Below are 22,209 nucleotides of genomic sequence, written 5' to 3' on the forward strand. Positions count from 1 at the left end.
ATCAAGAAGCCCGCGTTGGGCCCAGAGTGTGGTGAGAGCTTCCCCAGCGAAGCACCGAACTGGGGGGTAACTTGGAAAAGAAGGGGAGAGAGTGTCCCAGGCAGAAAGGACAGCATGTGCTAGAGCCCCTGGCTCTCTTCTGTCTCTTAGGGCCTTTCCTGAGCTGGCTCCTCTGCCAGGGACACTGTCCTCCCCCAGCTCATTGATTCCACTCAGCCCTCAGGACTCAGCTTCCACGGCCCTTTTGTGACAGACCTTCCCTAGTGCCTGGCAGGGGCGGGTCTGGGCTGGGACCTCGCACGCACCCCTCGCGTGGCGCTGCACACGGTACGGGGCCTGTCTGCTGTGTCCCCCTCGAGACGGCAAGGCCGCTGCAGGCAGGGACTGGTGTCTCCCTTATCCACGCAGGCAGCGTCGGGCTCTCCTTCCCCAGGTGCCACGTCTCCCCCATCAGAACGGAGGCTCCCTTGGGACAGGAATGGTGCCTCCCTCGTCAGATTAGAAGTATCCTCCAGCCTGGGACTGTGTCTCCCCATCAGATGGGAGGTTCACTCAGGGCAGAGACCACCTCCCCATCACACTGCACCCTGGGTGCTACCCAAGTACCAGGGTCATTTCTCCCACCTATCGCATCCCCAACACGCCTTCCTCACAACCTCTCCGTCTGGGGGTGGAAGATGGAAGACAGCCGCCCCTCCCAACTCGAGCCTCACTCTTGGCTGGGCCCGGCTGACCCCTCCCGGGAATCTGAGGTCAGGAAGGCCGTTTGTTTTTCTTTCTGGGAAGACCAAGCCTCCCGTGCTTTTCCCAACAAGCACGAGCCAGCCCCGTCAGAGGTCAGAGGACCTGGCCGAGGGACCAGCAGGGGCTGAGCGGCTCTGACCAGCTGCCTGGCCAGCCTTGGAGAGGGGAACAGGCCTGGGGCCCGGAACCCTGCAGCTCAGGGAGCTCCCAGGCCCCCGGCCCAGCAGGGCTCAAAGCCAGGCTGGCAGGAGCCAGAGTTGGGAGAGCCGCAGGGAGGGCTTGCCTAACTCCAGGTCGGGTCAGCCAGGCTTCTTCGGGGCCATCTGGAGCCAGAGCCTGTGCGTGTGTTTGAGGAGGCGGGGGGGGGGGGGGGGGGGGGGGGCGGGGGGGGAGTGTCTCCCAGGCCGTGTGGGTGGCTGGGAGCCGCAGGGCTGTGATCTGGCCGTTCCAGCAAGCCCCTGGCTCCCCTGTGGTCACTTTCACTTCTGACATCTGGTCAAGTTTGCAGCTGGCCGGCTTTCTGCATGGCCGTGTTCACTTTCCCTCTCCCAGATCTGGGGACAAAGTGCTCCCACTCCCTCCCTACCCCACATAAATTAACTCCATGGCTGCTATACGTGCGCATTTGCTGGATTTCTGTTAAAACTTCCCCATGTGGTGTGGGTACAGGAGGGAGACAGGGCAGAGAGACGGGACGGGACCTGAGTGGGAAATGACACCTGGGTCCTTGTGACACAGCCAACCTCCGCCAACTCAAAACACATGCACTTCCAGAAAGTCGCCGCACCAGTTTTCTTTCTTTGCTATTTAATGTTCATCATTTATGTTTTATGTGTAAGTTTCAGGAGGGCCCAAGAAATGGTTACACAGGGTGCGAGGGGAAGGTGTCGGGAGTCTGGAGCTCACAGCCCCCCAGCTGGGGGGGCCCCAAGGGTTCCATCTCCGCCCAAAGGGAGGTAGGAGGGGCCCCAGAACCAAACACATGCTAAAACATACCTGCCTCCCTCCGACCGCTCCCAACTGCTGGGGCAGAAAATAAATACCCTCGGACTCTGCCCCACTCCCGGGTGCACAGGCGAGGGGCCAGCGGGTGAGTTTCCTGCTCCCATCACAGACTGAGGTCCAAGGAACGCCATCTACATACAATGTTCCCAGTCCCTGGCGAGGGGGTTGGGAGAACCCTGGGCGGGGGAGGGGGTGGCTGTGGGCGCACCCCCTGCTCTGGGCTCCTTCATGCTAAATAGAGGGGGGAGCCATTCATTCCAACATCAAGCAAAACAGAACAGGCCAGGAGGGACCTCCAGGCCCCTTCCTGGCACCAAGCTAGGGAAAAAGCTGTCCTTTGTGGGGCCCTCGAGACTTTGGAAGACCGGCCAGGGCCCGCAGTTTAACTCAGTTCCTTCTTGCTGCATTCCCAGACCGGTCCAAGTTTCTTCATCGCAACCTTGGGGGCCCAGCCAAACCCGTGGCTTCAGGGGAGGGGAGGCGGGGGCAGCATTCCTCCATGTGCAGGCCCTTGGAAGGCAGGCGCCAGCTCGAGCCTCAGCCGTCCTTGGCCCGCCAAACCCGGGGGCGAGGGAAGACGGCGGAGCAGAGTTCAATTCCCTGTGATGCTTCTCTGGCAGCTGCCCCGGGGCAGGATCCGGTCCCAGCCCAAGAGAAAGAACTCGTGGAGAAAAGATTTCTCATCCGCTGTGTGTGTGTGTGTGTGGGGGGGGGGGGGGGGGGGTCCTTAGCCCCTAACTCCGAGTACTGCCTGTGTTGGCTCTGGGTCTGTGCCGGGATGGAAGGCACCTACAGACTGGCCACACCCAAGATGCCACACTGACATGCCTGAGGGGGGCAGGAGGAGGGAAGTGGCACCCCTTCCCACAAACCCCAAGCTGACTCGGGTTATGATGGATCCATGGACCAAGCCTTGGGTAAAGCATCCTGTGTCCCCCAGGGTTGAACAGGCCTGGAGATGGTGGAGGGTGGACCGGATCTGGCTGTACAACACTCCCCGGAGGGTCGCCTGGCCCCCCTCTCCCAGTCTTTAAGCAAAGCTGGGGCTTGCACCCCTCGTTCAGAGAGGAGGAGGCCAGCCCACACTTGGCCACCCCGTTTCTGGGTGGCTTTGGGCCAGTCACTGCCTCTCTCTGGGCCTTACTGTCCTGTAGGTAAAACAAGAGGGTGGACTAGATTTCAGTACCCCCTTCCCGCTCTGACCAGCCTTCGAGCCTCTTCATCTTTGGCCAGAGTGGGGAGGTGAGGGGCTGAGGGAGGGTTTAGGCCACAATGATGCTCCCTCTTTCCCCAGGTTCACAGTGTAGAGTCCATGGCTCTGGTTCCTCAGTCTCTCTCTGAGTCTCTGGGGCTTTGTCATCACCCCAACACCATCCCTGGTGTCAGCCCCCCCAGCTCTGACACCTGCTATGGTGGGAGGAGCTGGCCCTCCTAGAAGTGTGGGGAGAAGGAGCAGAAGGCTGGAGATGGTGAGGGGCAGGGGCAGGGGGGGCAGGCAGCAGGGGCACTTCTGGCGTTGCAGAGGGAGTGTGGTCAGAAGCAATGGGGCCACAAGGGGTCAGTGGCAGGCTGTGGTTTAGGGGCCCGGGCTCCACAGCCCTGCCCGGAGGAGCTCAGCTCTGATGCTGGCCCCCGGGGGTTGGCTGGAGCATCAGTCATCGGAATGTGGGGCAGGGCAGGGGCTCCCGGGTCAGCTCACACGGGGGACGTGGCGGTAGACTCGCTGCACAGGCTCTCCACGATGTCGGCTCGCTGGATGCGGCGCAGGGCAGCCAGGAGGGCGTCGAGCGTGGCGCTGTCCTGGGCGGCCCAGCTGGCGAGCAGGGCGCGGACAGGGCAGGCCTCGTGGGTGAAGGAGTCTATGTGCTCAGGCTGGTAGCCCAGCTCGTCTGCCAGGTGCCGCCAGGTGTCCCCCGCAGAGCCATTGAGTAGCTTCTCCACCTCCTCCCGCTTGGCCGGTGGCAGGCTGCTGTAGAGGCCTCCGTCCCCCTTGAGGGCTGCCAAGAACCAGGGGGAGTCAGACACCACCCGCCAGGGCCCCTGCCCCAGGGCCTACGGGCAGAGGGATGGCCAAGATGGGGTCCTGGCTCGGTGGGGGAGTGGGGGGTGCAGGCTGCGGAGGAGGTCTGGGGGGATGCTGACTCATGTGCCTCCCCACCCAGAGTCCAGCACTACCTCCACCCCCTGACCCCTTCCCGTCCCCCAGCAATTAATCCAGACAGAGGAGGAGACAAGACTTCTCAGTCCCAGACTCAGCTGTAGCAAGTGTCCTGGAGCTGGGCCACTAATTAGGGGACATAATTAACCACTTGTTCCCCAGAAGTCCAGGGCAGGAGGCTAATTGCAGCCACTTGGGGGAGTAATTAGCCCTAGGGGGGACAATTAGCTTGATGAGTCTGGATGCTCCAGTTTGTCAAAGCCTCCATTTCTCAAGTCGCTCTGGGAAAAGGACTTCCCTCACCCCGACTCTCCCATCCTTCCACCCAGAGGCTCGGGGAGCCAGCCCCTCGGGCAGTCCTTCCTAGAGTCAATCTTCATCACCCCTAATGGCCCTGCCTCAGTCCCCTGCCCGGCCTTGGCTCACCCTGGCCCGCGGCCGTCTGCGTGTGGGGCTGCTGGTCATGCAGGCTCTGGCTGTCCACAGAGATGCCGCTGTCGCTGTGGAGTTTTTCCCCCTCAGGCGGGGGTGTCTGGTTCACTGGCCGGCTGTTGGCTCCTTGCTTGTTCTGCTTGCAGCTGTTCCACCTGGAGCCAGAGGACAGGCCCAGCCTCAGGGCGGGGGCGGGGGGGGGCGCACTGGCCATGGGGCTAAGGCATCTGGTGTGTGAGCCAGGAGCTCAGTGGGCACCCAACTATCACCCCTGCCACGGTGCCTAAGGTTCCCCTTTCTCTGCACAGCGGCCCAGGCCTGCACGGAAAGCCTCATGAGGGCAGAGGGGCGCCCAGGGCTTGGTGCACACTGCAAGGGTTCAATACATGCTCCTGGAATGAATGACGCATGAATAAACGACTTCCCAGAATTCCACTTGCCCAATCTACTCTTGTAAAATGCTCGCACGTGTGGGAAGGACACATGGAGTACGAGGACTTCCTCTGCTACTATAAGCACTAAGAAAAAGCGGCCAACAGACCAAATGTCCATCCACAGGGAACTGGTTAAATAAATTATGACCCATCCATATTATTGCGTGAGTGGTTAGAAATGACCGGATAATCTGTATGTCTCAAGGAAAGCTCGCCTGAGGGAGATTGGTGAAAAGCACGTTGTAGAATATGTAAGTGTGATCTCAGTGGTGCTAAACCTGCGCGTTCACGTGCAACTACAAAGTTTTATGTGCATGTGTTTATAAATGCACAGGACATGGTTGGAAGGGACTCAAACAGATGCCGACGATGAGAGGGGTAGGATTTGAGGAGATAAAAGGCGGCTTTTGCTTTTGGCTTCACAAGACATTACTCTTGTGTGCATTTTCCCAAACAAGCCTATATTACTTTGATGTTTTGTTTCTTTTTAAGAATGAAAAATGCACTTAAACATTTTAAAACGCTTCCTGGCAGTCCTGGACTTCTGGATGTGGATGCCACAGCCTCCCAAGTGTGACTTGGGAAGGAAAAGACGCGTGCGTGTGTAGGTACCTGTGTGGGTCAATGGGGTTCAGGGAATGAGGACAGAGGCAGTTGGTAGAGCAAGCCTACTGTGTGCAGCTCAGCTCCGGGCTGAGTCAGAGCGGGGAGAGCAGTGGGGGGGCGGGCGGAGTGGGCGGTGCTGACACCTGGAAGGACAGGGGCAGTTCCCCTCCCTGCCTGCTGACTGCCACACCCGGGAGTGGAGCAGCTGATGGTGAGTGAGGATGAGCTTGCTTTGGGGTTGAGTTAAAAGAGTGTCTGCATTTTCAGGTCGAGGTCACAGTAAAGCCCACCTTGAGAGCAAAGGTCTCTTTCTCTGCCCCGCCCCTCACCTCTTGAAGGCGATGTAGGCCACGAGGCCCACAACCACCGCGGCCAGGATGGAGCAGTAGACGGGGATGAGGTTGTCATTGGAGCCTCGGGTCACCACGGGCTGGGAGCTGCCCATCACGGTCGTCACCACATCTGCCACTGTGCTGGCCACGGGGTCTTGGTCTGGAGGTACCTCGGGCTCCTGGGTGCTGGGGGCGGTGCTGTCCGAGCCCTCTGGGGGCGTGGCCCGTGTAGTCCAGCGGCCAGGGATCTCTGGGAGGGACGGTGACAGGATTGAGCGCCCATTCCCCTCAGCCCTTCCCTTTGTGATCTGAGTCTTAAGTCCCCAGCCCACTCCAGGTGCTCGTGTGCCCAGCTGTTACCCATATGGTGGAGAGCAAGAGCCTGGGACGCAGGAGACCTAGGTCCCCTCCTTTCCCCGCCCATAGAATGGGGATATTAAGAGAGATGCTCTCTAAGCTCCTTTCCATCCCGGAGGTAGCTGTGGTCCTAGAAACTGGGGGCCCAGAACCTGGCACACAAAGAAGAGGGCGTCAGCCCCGGGAAGCCTCTAGCTGGCGTCCCTCTGGGCAATGTTGTAACCCCTCTGGCCCTAGGTTGCCCCAGTGGCCCCAGTCACCCCTGTCCTAAGGAAGGATGAGGGTACTCGGGTACTCCCCTCCCCCAATCCCCTCCCCAGAGCTGGCACTCAGCCTCCTGTCCAGTCTCTGCTGTCTTAGCTCTAGGCTTGGGCAGGGCGGGGATGCCACGCGAGCTAGCTTCTAGCCAGCCAGTCCTTGGACAGCGGCTAGCCGTTTCCTGCCCCGCGTGGTCCTTGCACCCTCTGATCTTGCCACCCAGGGAAGAGTATCAAGTAGCCCAAACCCTCCCTGGGCAGGAGGCAGGCTGTTGGTGGAGAGAGGGCGGGTGAAGCAGGTACTGCCCAGCACTTCGGGGGACGGAGACCGTGCCTCGCCACCCACCTAGGCCTTCTCATGCCAGCTGGGTATTGCCAGCCTCTCTGGCAGGGGACCCAGGTACCTCCTGGCACCGGTGGGCGGGATTTTCCACTCTGTCACCCAGCTGGGGGCAGTTCCTGGGGGTGTGGGCTCTGGTCTGCCTGGGGGTGCCTGTCTGGGCAATGCTGCTTACCGGATCCGTCTTCACTTCCCACTCCTAGGGCAGGAGGGGAAGCGGACGGGACATACCGATGGGGTGATGGGGAAGGCAGCTCTGCCCTTCAGCTCAGCCTCACCCAGCTCCCAGTTTGCCCACCCAAGTTGGAGTCAGAGCTGCCCAATGGTCTCTGGGCCTCCTGGCTCCAGACTAGGATGCTTCAAAGAGCCTTGTTTTCAGCACCTTCTGAGGGGTGAGGCCCCCAGATGTGAATCTGGAATCCATTTGGCTGGCACTGGGGAGGGGGCTGCCATCTGCTGCCCCATTCTCCCATCTCAGTCCCGGGAGGGGGCGGGGCAGACAAGGGAGGAGATGTAGCCCTGTCTTTCATAGCCCCAAAGAGGGCATTTCACCCGGGAGGGCGGGGGGCGGGGGGCTCCTCTTGTCCTGCCAGGGAACTGGGCAGGGCAGCCTGAGCCCTCAGATGACCCCACTCATCAGCTGAAGGTGTGGCTGTGAACCGGACCATCGCAGTGGGGAAGGGCTGCGAGGGGTGGCGAGGGACAGGCCCGGCTGAAGACAGAGCTGTCCCGGGCATTTCCCCACATTGCTCCAATCCCCCCGGTGGGGGCTGGGGATGAGATCCAGATGTGGCCATGTCCACTAGCATTCCAGCCCCTAAGCCCTTGGCAGGTCCTGACAGCCGTTTCCGGAATGGGAGCTGCCAGACTTGGGGGTGGGAAGAGGGACCAGGTTAGGCAATGGGGGGGCGGGGGTCCTGCCCCAAGGGTGGGGGTGTCACCATGTTGACACCTGAAATGTATATGCGAGAAAGTACAATGCACTGCAGGGGAAGGGGCAACCCAGTGAGTGAATCAAATTCCATTTCCTGAAGGGTCCCTCTGCCCCTGAGCCCACACTTAACCCTTCAGAGGCTCGAGTAGAGGGGCAGAGGGTAGACACAGCTCTCAGCGGGACCCTCCCCCTTCAGGGTGGCTGGGAAAGTGGGGTGCGATCTGGGAGGGGTCTATGAGTGCCCCCAAAGAGGCAGAGCCCACCCCTCCCCCAGCCACCACCTTTCTTTGCTTTAACCGAGCCGCTGACTAAGTCCCCCCACCAGCCGGTCTGGACTTGCCCGGGGAGCTGTGCCGGTGCCTGCCTGTTGCCAGCAGCTGAGACTCCCTCCCTGCCCTGCGCCTGGCGCCACTTGCCTGTCTCCTGGCCCAGGGCAATTGCCACCGGAACCACCATGTTCTGTACCCCCATCCTCTTCCCACCCCCCAGCCCAATACAAGGAAGCGTCACACACACACCTGGCCCAGCCCAACTGAACAGCCCCTCCGCCTGAGCCAGAGGTGTGTGTGTTGGGGGGCGGTGGCCACGGGGGGAGGGGGCAGGGAAGGTTGTGTGGGAGCCAATGTCAGACTGCAGGTTTCCCACAAGGGGGACCTACCCCCGCATCTGACTGGGGACCCACTGAAGGCAGAGGCTGTGCTGCCGCCACCAGAATGAGGGCTCTCCTAGGAATGAGTGCTGAGGCCTTGACGTCCTCATCAGACCAGGCCAAGGCTGTCTCTCTCCCATCACACTTGGGGTTCCCTAAGGAGGTGCTGCACTGCCTGCCGGGACTGAGGGTATCCTGAGGGTTAGGGGAGTAGCTAAGTGGCCCCCGCCACAGGGTGAAGCATGGCGGCCTCTCCCTGCAGCGGAAAAGCCCTCCCATCTCCCCGAGACATGGCACCAACCAGAGACCCAAACCGTCTGCTCTCGCTGCCATGGTGCTCTCCTCCCATCCCAGGATCCACCCCACCTCCTTCGGGCCTGGGCCTGGCTCAGGGGGGCACACACAACTCCCTCCCACCCTCCCCTGGGGGGGGCGGGGGCTGAGGCCTCACTGCACCCCGCCTCTCATCCTGGGGCTCCTGCCACTCCCCCTCCACCCCAAAGTCCCACCCCCACGGCTTCCTTAGTGTTCCCGGGTCCAACTTCATCCCCGACTAAACAAAACATGACTGTTGACACGCCCCCTCCCAGATGCCACAGGTTGAAGCAGGCAGGCCGCCTTCTCTAACCCACAGCACTGCCCAGTGAGGACACTGGGGTCCCAGACGGGACTGACCTCTGCAACGACTATCCCTCAGGTAGCAAGTGACAGGGTGGATTCCGTCTCAGGTCCCAGAGCACCGACCGCCATGGACCGAGACCAGGCCTCCCTGCGAAGGGGCCCAGCTCCTGGTCCTCGAGCCCCTTTCCCGGTGCAGGAAGCCGGCTCTGAGCTGTGGTCACTGTGGCCACTCCCCAGCTGCTTACCTGCCCCCTGCCCAGTGCCAGCGGTCAGCCAGATGTGGCAGCTGTGGCCTGGGAGGAGGAGGCTGGCTTTCCAAACGCTTAGCTCAAAGGAGGGAAGAGGGAGAGGGGGCCTTTGGTGAGAAGGATGGGGAGCCACCCCTCCATCAGGCCTCAGGGAAGGTGGCCCCTGCTCAAGCCAGGCCTGGCCCTCCCCGGCCCCCAGGGGGCGCCCTTCCCCAGCCTGCGGCCGGTCTGCAGCCGGGACGGGGGGGGGGGGGGGGGGGGGGGGGGCGGGCCGCGGCGCGCTCACCCTCGCACTCGGCGTCGGCCCAGCGCGTGCACTCGCGCAGCTGGCGCTCGGTGTCCTCGCACACGGTGCACGGCAGGCACGGGTCCACGTGGTTGGCCTCGTCGGAGTACGTGCCGTCGGGGCACTCCTCGCACACGGTGTTCTGCTTGTCCTGGCAGGAGTACACGAGGCCCGAGCCCGCCTCGCACACGCGGCACGCCTCGCAGCGGCCCGTGGTCTCGTTCTGGTAGTAGCCGTAGGCGCAGCGGCACACGGCGTCGTCGGCCTCCACGCAGGGCGCCGACATGCTCTGCAGCCCCACGCACTCGGTGCACGGCTTACAGGGCTCCGTGGCGCTCACCACGTCGGAGAACGTCACGCCTGCGGGCGAAGGGATGTGGGGGAGCTCTCGTGGGCCCAGATTGTAGTCGCCGGCCTGTTGGGCAGCTGGAAGGCAAGGGCTGCAGGCCCTCCCTCCCCATCCCTCCCCCACCTCTGCCAGGGCGCTGACTCCCTGGTTCAGCCTCGCCCCCTCATGGATTCCCACCCTCTCTCTCCCCTCGGGGCCCTGCTCCCAAGTCTGGGAAAGCTTGTGACAACCCACTGGGAAGGAGGAAGGGGACCAGGAGCCCCTGCTCCAGGCGGGGAAGCCATGGCCCGGAGGCTTGGCGGGGTAACCCGGCTGGGGCAGGTAAATTACTCGGTAAATTCTCTTAGAGAGTTCCCAGCAAGATTAAGGAATAATCTACAGGTGGTTCCCACCCAGCCCTCCCCGCAGGCCAGAGCTGGATTGCGAACCCGGCCCAGGCATGGAGCCTCCTGCCTCCGCTGCCCTTCCACAGGTGGGGGGAGGGGAGCTCAGGTGTGGCCCCAATGGGAGTAACTAGGGTTGGACAGCTTAAGTTCCCACCCATGGCGCTCCCCCACGCTGCTGAAAGGCTGGAGGGTAGGATGGGAATCCTGGCAAGCAAGTTCAGGTACAGCAGGAGGGATTGGAGCTGGAAAGAAAGAAGGACTTGCATATAACGTCCTCTGCCCTTTCAAAGGGCATAGAGGGGAGATTTCCAAGCTCACTCCTAAGGCAGCTCTCTCAATAATAGGGGGAGGGGTGCCAGGGGTGCCAGGTCCTCTCCTTCTGGTGCAAGAAGAGGAGGCCCAGGCTGGAGAACTCATGCCAATCTGAATCCAGGAGGATGCATCCTTGCTCCCAGGGGAGGAAGAGCAGGGGTTTAGTGACCTGAGAACCAGGGAAGGTCTGCTCAGAATGTGGAAGCAGAAGTGGAGAAAGTATCAGATGCCACTGAAGAGAAATCAAGGCCTGTTGTGGGATCTGATCACAGCCCTCTAAAGCCCCAAGAGACAACATGGAGCACTTGGGGGGTGGGGGGTAAAGAAGCAAAGAAGAAAGCCAGACAGAGGTGAAAGGGGAATAAATTGGGGGGAGAAGAGAACAGAGTCCGTTCTGGCAAGGGAGCCCTGTATTTCTCTTCCTAGGAATCAGGCAGATCTGGATTCAAAGCTGCTTCCGTCACTTATTAGCTGTGTAACTCTGGGTGCTTTACGTAACCTCTCTGAGCTTTTTTCTTTCTCCGTAAAATAGGGAATAAAATATCTCCACTCACAGGGTTGTGGTGAGGAACAAGTGGAATTCCACTGTAAAGCGCTTGACACACAGGAGGGATCTATAAAGGTCGGGCCCCTGGGGTGGGCAGTGATAAGTATGGTGAACTTCAGTCAGACAGCAGAAAGGACTTCCAACACATCAGCGGAGGTAGGACTTACTTCCAGTTTAAATAAACAAGAGGCTCCTATCTGGTTGGCATGTGGTGGGGGGCCGAGGGAGGCGGGGTAGAGTCACCCTGAAGGGGAAGGGAGGGCCTTGCTCATGGGAAAATACAGAAAATTTGCAGAAAACTCCTGGGAAAGGGTTTTAAGGGGTGGGGAAAATGTGGTCTTTTTTGGCAGAGAATGAAGGCAGGAGCTTAATGGGTTTCCTTGTGGAAACGTTTCGAGGATAGAAAGTCCACTGGGGTCTCTATTCCATAAAGTGGGCTTGTAAAGGCAGCCTGTTAACGCAGCTGCTGGGGAGTGAGGGGAGGAGGAAAGAGGAAGGGGGGGGGCAGGAGGAAATGGGAGGGAGGATTCCTGCCACCACCTCTGAGCTTGCTCCCCTCCCTCCCCCAGGCTCCTCTACCCCACCCTTTGCTTTCACGGAAGATGAGTGGGGGCCCATCCGGGGAGACTTCGGGTCCAGGGAGGAGAGGCCCTGGCCTGGAGTCTGGGAAGTGAGAGAGGCAATCTCGGGAGCTTCCGGGGTAGGCAATGGTTGGCCAACCCGTCCCTGGGATGGAAAGGCTAGGGCCAGGGCAGGTGGCCAGATGACAAAAACATTACAGGATGTCCAGCCTCTCCACCCAGTCCCAGCATCCCTCTGCTGGGGGATGGAGTTGTAGGCTTCATAAGCACAGAGAGCGGAGAAGAGTATGTTGGGGAACACCAAGGAGTTGTGGTTGTCTGAAGGATGGAGAGGTGTGCAGGGTTTTTCTTGCTTTGTTTTGTTTTGAAATTTATTCTTATTGATTTCAGAAAGGAAGGGAGAGGGAGAGATAGCAACATCAATGATAAGAATCATTGACTGGCTGCCTCCTGCACGCCCCACACTGGAGAGCGAGCCCACAACCCAGGCATGTGCCCTGACCGGGAATCGAACAGTGACCTCCTGGTTCATAGATCTACGCTCACCCACTGAGCCAGGCCGGCTGGGCACGCAGGTGTTGGTAGAGGTGGTGGGGAGGCATCCAGAGGTAAGACTAGGCTGGCAGGTGGGTTCAGTCCCCAGTTGCTGTACCTGGTTCCCAGCCTGATTACAGAATAGCTGGATAAGGTTACCACAGGCCCTCGGATGGGCCGTGAGTGGCTGGGAGAAGGCAAACCTGATCTGACAGTGAGGAAAGCTTTCTGGGCAGGGTCAGCAACAGAGCAACTGAGCCCATAGCCCAAAGACAGCCACTGAGGCTAGGGGCAGCCAGCAGAGCTGAGACCCCTGACTCCACAGCACACAGATTCCAGACCCCAGACGCACCACCCCGCAGCCTCCCTCACCCAGCAGGAAGACAGGATTCTCTCCCCTCCCCAAGGAAATCTCAGGTAGGAATCGCCACAGTGCCCCTCTCCCCACAAGAAGGACCTCCCTGTAGTGCTCCACCCAGACCCCTGCTGCCTGGGGAGAGCTCTTCGTCCTTAGTCAGAGCTGGAGAACAGCTGGCCTGGGAGGAGGGGTAGCCACACCCTCCCAGGATCCCCAAGGTCAGTCTCCAGGGCAGCCAGTATTTGATCCTCCTCCCCTCCCCCCAAAACACGGAGGGTAAGTGGCAGCCATTGATTTTGCAGTGCGGGTGATATTTTTAGCTCGTCTTAGTATCAGCTGCTCCTCCCACCTGGCCACACTCTTCTAGCCGGCTTCTCTGCTTGGGGGCTGGGAAGGGGCTCCCCCTTGGGGTCCCCCATCAGGTCCCCGCCTTCCTCTGCATACCTCTCTCATCCATTCTCAGCTTCCCCTTTCTGCCTCCTATCCTGCATCAGACCCATGTCCGGTGCCCATGCAGCTGTGGGCAGGAGACCCTGCCAGGAGGCAGAGGACTTGTAAGGCCTCTCTTCCCCAGCCCCGGCCCCTCCCTTCCATTCCTCTCCCCTCTCCCCACCGGCCACCCTTTACTCACTGTCCAGGCAGGGCTCACACACGGTCTGGTTGGCTCCACAAGGCTGGGCCACACCCTCTCCTAGGTAGCAGGCTTTGCAGCACTCGCCGCTGTCGGTGTACAGGCCCGTGAGGCACGCCTCCTGGGCACTTCCGAAGGACACCTGGGTCGGGGGAGATCGGAAGGTCAGACTGGCAGGAGAAAGGAGAGGGGGTATCTTCCGAGGAATCAAACACCCCTCCCCAAAGCCTCCTATTGGAACCACCTGGGCCCGGATGAGCTCACCGGGGAGGTATTAGGCACATCAAAGCTGGCCGGGAAGAAAGGCAGTGGGGGGCAGTGCACCCCTGCAGGCTGCTGGGGGTGTGAGGTCACAGCCTCCCAGGCTGACCCTCTGCACAGTTCATTTCGGGGTCACAGCAGCTCTTGGAACCTCAAGGAGACACCACATGGGGAAGGAGGCTTGAGGCCCAGCGGAGGGCCTTCAGGTTGCAGCTCGCATGGGACTTCCAGCCAGGGGGCAACTGGCAGCTGAAATTTAGTCCAAATGCCACTGACTAAGCTGCACACCTGCAGGGCTGCATCTGCCCGGAGGGGAGCCTTTTTCTAACAAAGGCCAGCGGGGCCCTCCCTACTCCAGGTCCTCCATTCTAAAACCATTCCGCATATTATATATCCGGCAGGAGGTACTGTAGCCAAGAGCAGAAGGCCGAGGGGTGGCGTCTGGGGTTCAAATCCTGATTCTGCACTGGGAGCTCTGGCCTGCCCTGCTCTCCCTCTCCGAGTCTCCATCTCTCCAGCTCGATAGAGGTGGCCACAGCTCAGGGCCAGAGCAAAGACCAGCCAATCGGCAAGAGTGTGGCGCCAAGATGTGAGAAAGGGTCGCCTGTTATCAATGATGAGAAAGTGGCGGCTGTCATCACCCGGCAGCCCAGCTCCACGAGGGTTTGATTTCCAGGCACCAGCCCTCCCCACTCCCTGCCCCCCATGCAGCCAGTGGGAACAGCTCTGGAACCAGGGGAAAGGGGAGTCAGATTCCTGCCGCCGAGGCATCTTTGCTCATGGATGGAACAATTTAGCACCAGATTCCCTAGAGGAAGGGGCTGCTGGCAGCTTGCTTTATATTTCTGCTCCTTAAAAAAAAATACTTCATGTCTAATAAAACTCCCAAGCCCGTTTCCCTGGTCCCAGACCACGCAGCTCCCACTTGATATGGACAGGAAGTGTGGGCTCTCAGGTCGTGGGAGCAGAGGGAGCCTTAAAGGTCCTTTTGGACATCCCTCTGCTTCCTCGCTGACCAGGTCATGGCCAAGAACACTCCCCTCGCTCCAGACCTTGAAGATAGCCTGAGATCTCACCAGGGTTAGGTGGAGGCACCGGGGGGGGTGGACAGATTGGATCGGTCTACGAGGCAGCCTTTGGTCCTCAAGAGACCAGCAGGGAGGGTGCAGGCAGCACAGGAGGGGGGACCTCGGGCGTTGCCACCATCTCCTCCCAGGTGGCAGGAACATGGTGCTGGGAACATCTGCAGACCAGGAGTCTCGGGGGTAGGCGGAGTCCCAGATACAGGCTTTCCCCAGGAGGCGCGTGAGATTATAGAAGAGTCTGTTTGGATTTCTTTTCATCCTTTAGGGCTCCGTTTAAGTATCACTTCCTCAAGGAAGTGGGCCAGTGTCTTCCCCACCCCCACCCCCCTCACCCCCAGATCAGGCGGGCTGCCCTGTTACGCGTTCTCCCTGTGGACTATTCGTGTCTGCTCTGACACTTCACGGGATCCCCCACTGGACTGTCAACTCCCTGAGGGCCAGGCTGTTGTCCCAGAGCCTGACAGGGACCTGGCACTAAACAGGCAGCTCACTTAACTAGAACTCGGCGGAATGACTTCTGGATGGCTGAGCTTCCCGAGAGCTAAGGCGCTGCTGCTCTAATCACCTCCTGTTTTTCATTTTCACCAGAGTGGCTGCACCTTTCCCCGACTGGAACATGTCTTCATGGTTTCCCCGTGACTCAGGGACTCAGTATTCACACCAGTGATTATTCCGGGCTGCTGTGCAGTGAAGCCCTTGTGTTTTTTATCCCAAATTACTACCACACGATTGTCTCTTTCAGTTCTCCTTTCAGCTTTTTCTGCCCTAACCGGTTTGGCTCAGTGGATAGAGCATCGGCCTGTGGACTGAAGGGTCCCAGGTTCCATTCCGGTCAAGGGCACGTACCTTGGTTGCGGGCACATCCCCAGGAGGGGGTGTGCAGGAGGCAGCTGATCGATGTTTCTCTCTCATTGATGTTTCTAACTCTCTATCCCTCTCCCTTCCTCTCTGTAAAAAAAAAAAAAATCAATAAAGTATATTTTAAAAAATAAAATACTTTTTCTGTCTCCTCCCTTCCTGCCGAGATATCAGTGGGCAACTCTTGCCACTACCAGTGTGTGACCTGCAAGGCCCCTCCCACACCATTCTAACCTCCTAGATCTCATGGGATCTTTGGGAACTGTGGCACTAGCCTCGGTAGGAAGGTGTATGAAATGAGTGTAAGGAGGCTCCAAACCAGGAGGGGCAATTCTTGGAGAAGAGAATGTGAGCTAGCCACACTGCCCTCGTCCTCAGCGGCCTCTGTGGCTCCGTATCCTGGCTCATCGCTTTGCACTAGGCGATCTGGGGCCAGTCTTGAATTTCTCTGTGGCTCAGTATCTTCTGCATTAGGTCATTATGACCGGACCTGCCTCATAGGGTTGCTGTAAGCATTACATGAATGAGTAAGATGTTCATATGCTTGGGAAATCTCTTTCTCTTTTCTGAGGTCTTTCTTTCTTTTCTCTCTCTCCTAATTGGCAAGTGATTTTATTTATTTTTTAATTACATTTATTGGGGCGACATTGGTTAAAAAGATCATAGGTTTCTTTAAAAAAATTTTTTTATTGATTTCAGAGAGGAAGGGAGAAGGAGAGAGAGAGATAGAAACATCAATGATTAAAGAGAATCATTGATTGGCTGCCCCCTGCACACCCCTGACTGGGGATCGAGCCTGTACCAGGATTGGAACTGTGACTTCCTGGTTCATAGGTCGACACTCAACCACTGAGCCATGCTGGCTGGGTAAGATCATATAGGTTTGAAGTGTACATTTCTATGACACGCAATCTGTATATTGCATAATAGTCATCGAGGTGGCAGCCTTGTACAAGCCCCTCTTCCTCCCCTCTTCTTCCAAGCCTGCTCTTCCTGCTGCAGCTGGTGGTCCTTTCTCCTCTCCCAAGTCTTGCATTTGGAATCGAGTCCATGTAATTACTGACCAAGTATTTCCTGTGCTTGTTTTATGTTCCCTATTTCAAAACACCCTCGATCTGCTTCTTAATAGTATGTTATTTTGGGTAAATTCTCAATCTCTCTGAGCCTCAGTGCTTCTCTCCCCCGGACCCCCCAATCACACTGGGCGCTTGTATCTGCTGCTCAGGGTTGCTGTGAAAATGAAATGAAATGATTTATGCAAATCTGTCTGGTGTATAGTAGGAGTTAAATAACTGTTAGGTATCAAAGAAGCATCTTGTCTTGGGGAGAGCAAGTTGAGCCTGGGTGGGAGGTAGTGGGGGGGGCCTTAGCCACCCCCTAAAAAAGGAAACCATCTAAGAGTCAGGGGCAGGGTAGACATGAAGCAAGTCTTCGCTACCAAGGAGTATGAGGACGGCATGGGGACCAAAGGAGGATGGGTAATTGCTCTCCTTGAAGTTAAGTAATTCAACAACTATTTACTGAGCATTGGAATAAGAGTTTCCAATGCGACATGGTCCCTGATTTCTGTGGGGAACCACAGTCCCATGGGCGGAAAGGAAATGTCACCCCAACAGCCATTCTAGAAGCCAAGATGCTGAGGGGGAAAGACTTGAGGGGTTGCCTTCATCCCCTCTCTGACGGATGGGGAAACTGAGGCCCACAGAGGTCCCTCTGCTATGCGGCCTGATGCTTGGCCCCGGCCACACCTTCTATTGGTTCACGCCAGGGCAATCCTGGGAAGCCGGGAGGGAAGACTAGGATCCAGGCTAATTGTTCCAAAATGGCCAATTTACCAAAATGATAGATGCAGTTGCCTGAGATTTACGCGATTACATTTATTCATTTCCCGTTTGAATGATTTCATCCCATTTTTTGAAAATGGTGTGCAATCTTTTTATTTATTTATTTTGCCATTTCAAGGCTTTCAAGAAACTAAGGTGGAAGTACTCTTAGATAAACTGATTTAAAAATCTAAAAAAATGCTTTTTTAATTAGACAAAATAGAAAACACACCAAAAAATAGTTGAAAGAATTGAATACGAATGCTTCAGTGTGTTGAATCCTAACTGTTCACAACAGCTTCAGCAAAGGGTTCTTTAGGTGAATGGAGCCACCAGCCACGCCATGGGCTTGAAGAGTTTTCACGTATGGGGAGGGTCTTTTGAGGTCGCTGCAAACTCGCAGGGCGGGGGGAGGCGGGGCATTGGCACATGCTCCCCACCCCTTCAGACAGGGGTTGGGTCTGGGTAGGGGACAAGAGCTCATGACGGAGGAGGATGCTGCATGGGGACTCTCAGAGGGGTGTGCTGCGTGGGGCCAGGGGACTCAGTTCCAAATGTGTGGGCCTAGGACACCGATGCAACCTCCAGGGCCGTGATCGAGAAGGGGGCGGGGCTGGCTCAGGGAGGACAGAGTAAGCTCCAAGCCACGCCTCCTCGGTTCCAAAGCCTCCACCCCTTCCTAACTGCGGGAGCCTGGTTTCGTGCCTGAAAGTTTGGGAGGTTCGGCTCCATCAACTGTAAAACGGGAATAACTAGATTTACGATGAGGGCACCTTAGGAGGGTTCAATAATGCAAGAGAAATTACCCAGGCAATGCGTGGCACATAGTAGTCATTCAACCAATTTTATTATTCCCGCCCACCACCCCCCCCCCCCCCCCGGGAAGAATCTATGCACGTGAGTGGGACCGGGGTGGTACAGCCGGGTGGGAACCCCTTCTCTCCTCCCCCGCCCGGCCGCTCGCGTCCTCCTATTTGCTGCCCTCGCTGCATCCCTATTAGGCGCATTAGCCAGCCCGGCGGCTCCGGTTACAGACGTCTGAATGACAAAGTGCCTCCATTACCGGCGCGCCCGCCCGCGGACCCGCCGGGACGCGCTCTGGTTTCAGCGCGCTCACTCCGCTCCGGCCCTGGAAGAACTCGGAGCGCGCGGTGCGCACAGCCGGCCCGCGGAGCCGCAGGGGCTGCAGGCGGCAGACTCTGCGCGGGTCCACTTCCCCCAGCCCCCAGGCCCTCCACGCCCAGCTCTCCTCCTTCCTCGCCTCTCCTCCACTCGGGGGACACTCCCTCCAGCCCCGGCCCGGCGCCCACCCGCCCGCCCGCCCCTCCGGGATCCACACGACTACTGCCCACCCCAGTCCCACCTCCCGCCCCCTTCCCGGTGGAGAAGCGCCTCTCACCCGCGGCGTTTGTCAGCAGAGGTGCCCGCCGTCACTCCCAAACCCTCGGACGAAGCCACAGGTATCCACCGCTAAGCCGCGGAAAGGGGGGCCCGCGCCCGAAGAAGGTCTCGGTCCCCCCAGCCTTCATACCCCACCGCTGGCCTGACGCGGGATGGTGTCCAGCCCGCCCCGCCGCCGGGAAACGCCGCTCCCTGCCGAGCTGGGACGCCGGGCTGCCCCTTCAAAGGTACGGGCAGTGCCGGGCTGGGAATCGGGGGCGGGCAGTGCAGCCAGGACTCTGGCACAACTGGCGGTGGGATCCTAGCCAAGTTGTTTAAACTCTCAGCGCCTCAGCCTCCATCTCAGTAAGAGGGGGACCTGGGGGCGCGATGAGGGGTGAAGATGTCAGGGAGAGTGAGGACACCCCCTCCAATGCCAAACCCCCGGGGCACTCCGCTCATAGCCACACACCAGGTCACCCGTCCTGAATATCTGTCAGAACTACAGGGCGGGCTTAGATGCTTCAGAGGACCGCAGTCCTTCGCCCAGACAGAACCGGGGCGTCAGCGGCACCTCTGTCTCATTCAGGGCTCAGCGTCTGCATCCGAAAGTTGGGCCGGGCAGGGGCGGAATCCCCACCCGCCCGGGTGCTGGAGCCGAGGGAACGGCGGGCGCGGCGCTCAGGTCACTTAACTTAATGGGGGGCGGGTGCGCAGCCCCAGTGGCGCCCGCAGCTGCGGAGGGCGCAACCCTCGTACCGCAGCGCCCCCTGGGGGCCGCCTCCGCCTCCGCGACCCTGGGCTGCGCGCTGCCGGGACATTCCCCTCCCGGCGAGTCCCGCACCCGAGACCCGGCGGCCGCCAGACCCGGTCGGACGACGCCCACTCCTTCCCCTCCTGTCCGATGCGCTTCTTCAAAACGCGGGACTAAGCGCTTCGGAGCAGCCCGTGGGTTGGGGACAGAGTTCGACCCGGCGAAGTGGGCGCTCGCTTCCCAGCCTCCCGTCCCCCGCGCGATTCCCCGACTGGGCGAGGCCGCCAGAAAGAGCGCACGACGGGAGCGGAAAAGCGGAAAACGGCCCTTCCTCTGCTCCTCTTCTCCCCCCACTGCCCCTCGGCAGACCCGCGGGGCCCCGACCACCTTAGGGGCCGCTTTTCCTTCTCCGTCCTCTCATTTTGCTTCCATCTCTCTGCATCCCTCGCCGCCGTCCCTTTTTGCCCTGCCCAACCCACTTTTCTCTCTTCAACCGACGACCCCCACTCCCCGAGACTATGCGTCCCACGCCCCTCCCCCCATTGTCTGGCCAGTCCCCATTGTCCGCTGCCCGGTCCCCTCGGTCGTTCCAACCTCCTCCCCATTGTTCCAGCCCCGCATCTCCAGCCCCACTTGCCCCTCACAGCTCTAGTCCCCGTCGCATTCCTCATCCCTCTCTAGCCTGGGTTCTGTCCCACGACCCCCCAGAAATCAAGATGCTGGGGGGGGGGGGGGGAGTCGCCTTGAGGTCCTGGCATTCAAGCGCCCTCTTCCAAAGAACCCAGGTTCCAAGAACCGCAGGACCCCCTCCTCTGAGATCCCTCCCGGCGCCTCCACACCCACACACCCAGGTACCGGAGTGCCCGCATCCGTGCTCACCTCTGGTCCGCATCTCTACCCTGGATCTCAGGGTCTCCTCTGCGCCCTGAGAACCCTAGACGCTCCCCCGTGGACCCTGGCATCGGAGCTCCTCTCCCGCCATCCATCCCCAGCATCTGGGAGCCCAGCGCTTGGTTCTGTTTTCCCTCGGGGGAACCTGGACCCCTAGGGTTCCGGTCCAGGGAAAGAGAGCGGGCTCCCCTCCGGCTAGCACTCACCCCCAGCAGCAGCAGCAGCAGGCGCGGCCGGTCCATGGCGCAGCCGGCGGCACCTGCCCCCATCGTCCGCCTCCCGCGGCAACGCCGACTTCCAGTTAGTCCGCGCTGCGGACAGATCGGGCTGCGCTGCGCTCCGGCACCCGCCCCCCGGAGCTGGCGGAGGCTCCGCTCCCTCTGGCTGCGGGCGGGCGGGGCCGGGAGAAGCCAGTGCGGCGGCCCCGCCTCCTCCCCGCCCAGCCCGCCCACCCCCGGAACCTTGCCCGCCTGCTCCGCTGCCTCCGGGAGGGGAGAGAAGGAGGAGAGGGTGTGTGGCGAGCTGCGGCCGCGCGCCCCGCTGCCGTTTCTCATCGCCCTAGCCCTCAGAGCCTCTCCCTCACCTCGCCCCGGTACCCAGAGTGCCAGGCCCGCCCCAGGGCACGTCTGTCCCGGATACTGTGGGCCCTGGACCAGTGCGGCTCCCATTCCCCTCCGGCTGCGCCCACCCTCGGGACTCACTCTCTTACCCATCTTCCTCTGCCCTCCATCCCCAGCATCTGACCTCAGCTTCTTCCTGGTGTGCTGCTCTCTACCCAGCCTTTATCAGCAAGATGTCCACTGCCCGCCCTGCCCTTTCTCCTCTGGTCCAGACCCTACCTCTGCCCCTTCCCAGTGCAAAGGCCTAGGAGGAGGGGAAGGGAAGAGTAGCAGGTGGCTATTTGAATGAGGGGGGTGGCATTCAAGGGGGAGTCCATCCCTACATCATTCTCAAATGATGGGTTTGAAGGGATCACCCGTGTGCACACATAACACAGGAAGACACACAGTCTCAAGCTCACATACTTATGTACCACATATGCCCACACCATCCTCATGCACTCATGTAGACTTGCACATCCTACATATGTGTGTGCACCTCCACACTCAAGCACACACGCACACTCATTGCACATGTGGTCATAACAAACACGCATGCTCACCTACACATTCACACAGGCATGTGTGCATGTACAGTCACCAGACAAGCCCCATGTGCATAGTCACTTGCACAAATGCACACACACATTCACGCGCACACACACACACACACACACTTACACACAAACATACAGATGTATCCTCAGCAGCATACCTTTACTAGGCCAGATGTTTCCATTAGCTTATGACTATGGTTTCTTATTGGAATGCCTGGTGCACAGTCCTAGTAAGTGCTCAGTAAAGGTCTGTAGAAGAGAATAAATGGAAAAGCGGTTGGATGGACTCACATCCAAGTACACATCCGTGTGCTGTGCTATCATCCCACACTCGCCATGTCCCAGAAGCCTTGACAGGTCCAAATCAGGGAATGTGCCAGCCGTCTTCCCACTGCTACCTTGATGCTCACCATGGCCTGCCCCCACCCTTTCCTGGTTCCCAGATATGAAGACCCAGTAGCACATGCAGGGGGCATGTCTACAAAGTCCATCCCAGCCCCCTGATCTTGAACATGTGTGTTTGTGTATGGGTGTGTGTGTGTGTGTGTGTGTGTACCTCAGTTTTGACTTTGAAAAAAAAATAGTGCTAATCTCCCATGTTACTGGAAGGAGAGATCAGTGCCCTTGTGAAGAGGACATGCTGGCAGTTGGTCGGTGATTTCCTAGATCAGCTGGAGGTCATTCATTCATTCATGCGGGGAAATTTTTGCCCCGTGAATTTCTTTCCTGGGAAACCAACTAAGTCCGGAGGCAGACCCAGGAAGGACAGGTAGACATCATTGTGCACGAATGTGGACGAGCCACCACCTGGCTGGCTGGCAGAAGAGGCCAGGAAGCCAGCCCATCTTCAGAAATCCCTGAGGGGTCCCTCCTCTGGGACAGGGACCTACCTCTGAGCTG

The 22,209-nt window shown here is 59.3% G+C and overlaps 1 protein-coding gene across 1 annotated transcript; it reads right to left on the bottom strand.

Moving 5' to 3' along the window:
- Window positions 1-1,534: 1,534 nt before the first annotated feature.
- NGFR (nerve growth factor receptor) lies at window positions 1,535-20,498 on the bottom strand. Its single transcript, XM_070393002.1, has 6 exons — window positions 20,360-20,498; window positions 13,102-13,243; window positions 9,404-9,763; window positions 5,709-5,961; window positions 4,334-4,494; window positions 1,535-3,746 (listed from the first exon to the last, which is right to left on the bottom strand). Exons 1-6 carry the CDS (start codon window positions 20,420-20,422, stop codon window positions 3,445-3,447), a joined length of 1,281 nt encoding a protein of 426 aa, XP_070249103.1. The 5' UTR covers window positions 20,423-20,498; the 3' UTR covers window positions 1,535-3,444.
- Window positions 20,499-22,209: the final 1,711 nt, after the last annotated feature.

The sequence above is a fragment of the Myotis yumanensis genome, unplaced genomic scaffold, assembly GCF_028538775.1.
Source record: "Myotis yumanensis isolate MYYU_CA2020_CCGP unplaced genomic scaffold, mMyoYum1.0.hap1 SCAF_16, whole genome shotgun sequence".
Classification (NCBI taxonomy): Eukaryota; Metazoa; Chordata; class Mammalia; order Chiroptera; family Vespertilionidae; genus Myotis; species Myotis yumanensis.

What these genes read in the sequence shown, in the direction of transcription:
- NGFR (XM_070393002.1), bottom strand. Translation starts at nt 20,422, where the DNA reads ATGGGGGCAGGTGCCGCCGGCTGCGCCATGGACCGGCCGCGCCTGCTG. An exon ending in GGCCGACGCCGAGTGCGAGG is followed by an intron (nt 5,962 to 9,403) that starts GTGAGCGCGCCG and finishes CGTCCCTCCCAG; the next exon opens with AGATCCCTGGCCGCTGGACT. An exon ending in GCCTACATCGCCTTCAAGAG is followed by an intron (nt 4,495 to 5,708) that starts GTGAGGGGCGGG and finishes CTCTGGCTCCAG; the next exon opens with GTGGAACAGCTGCAAGCAGA.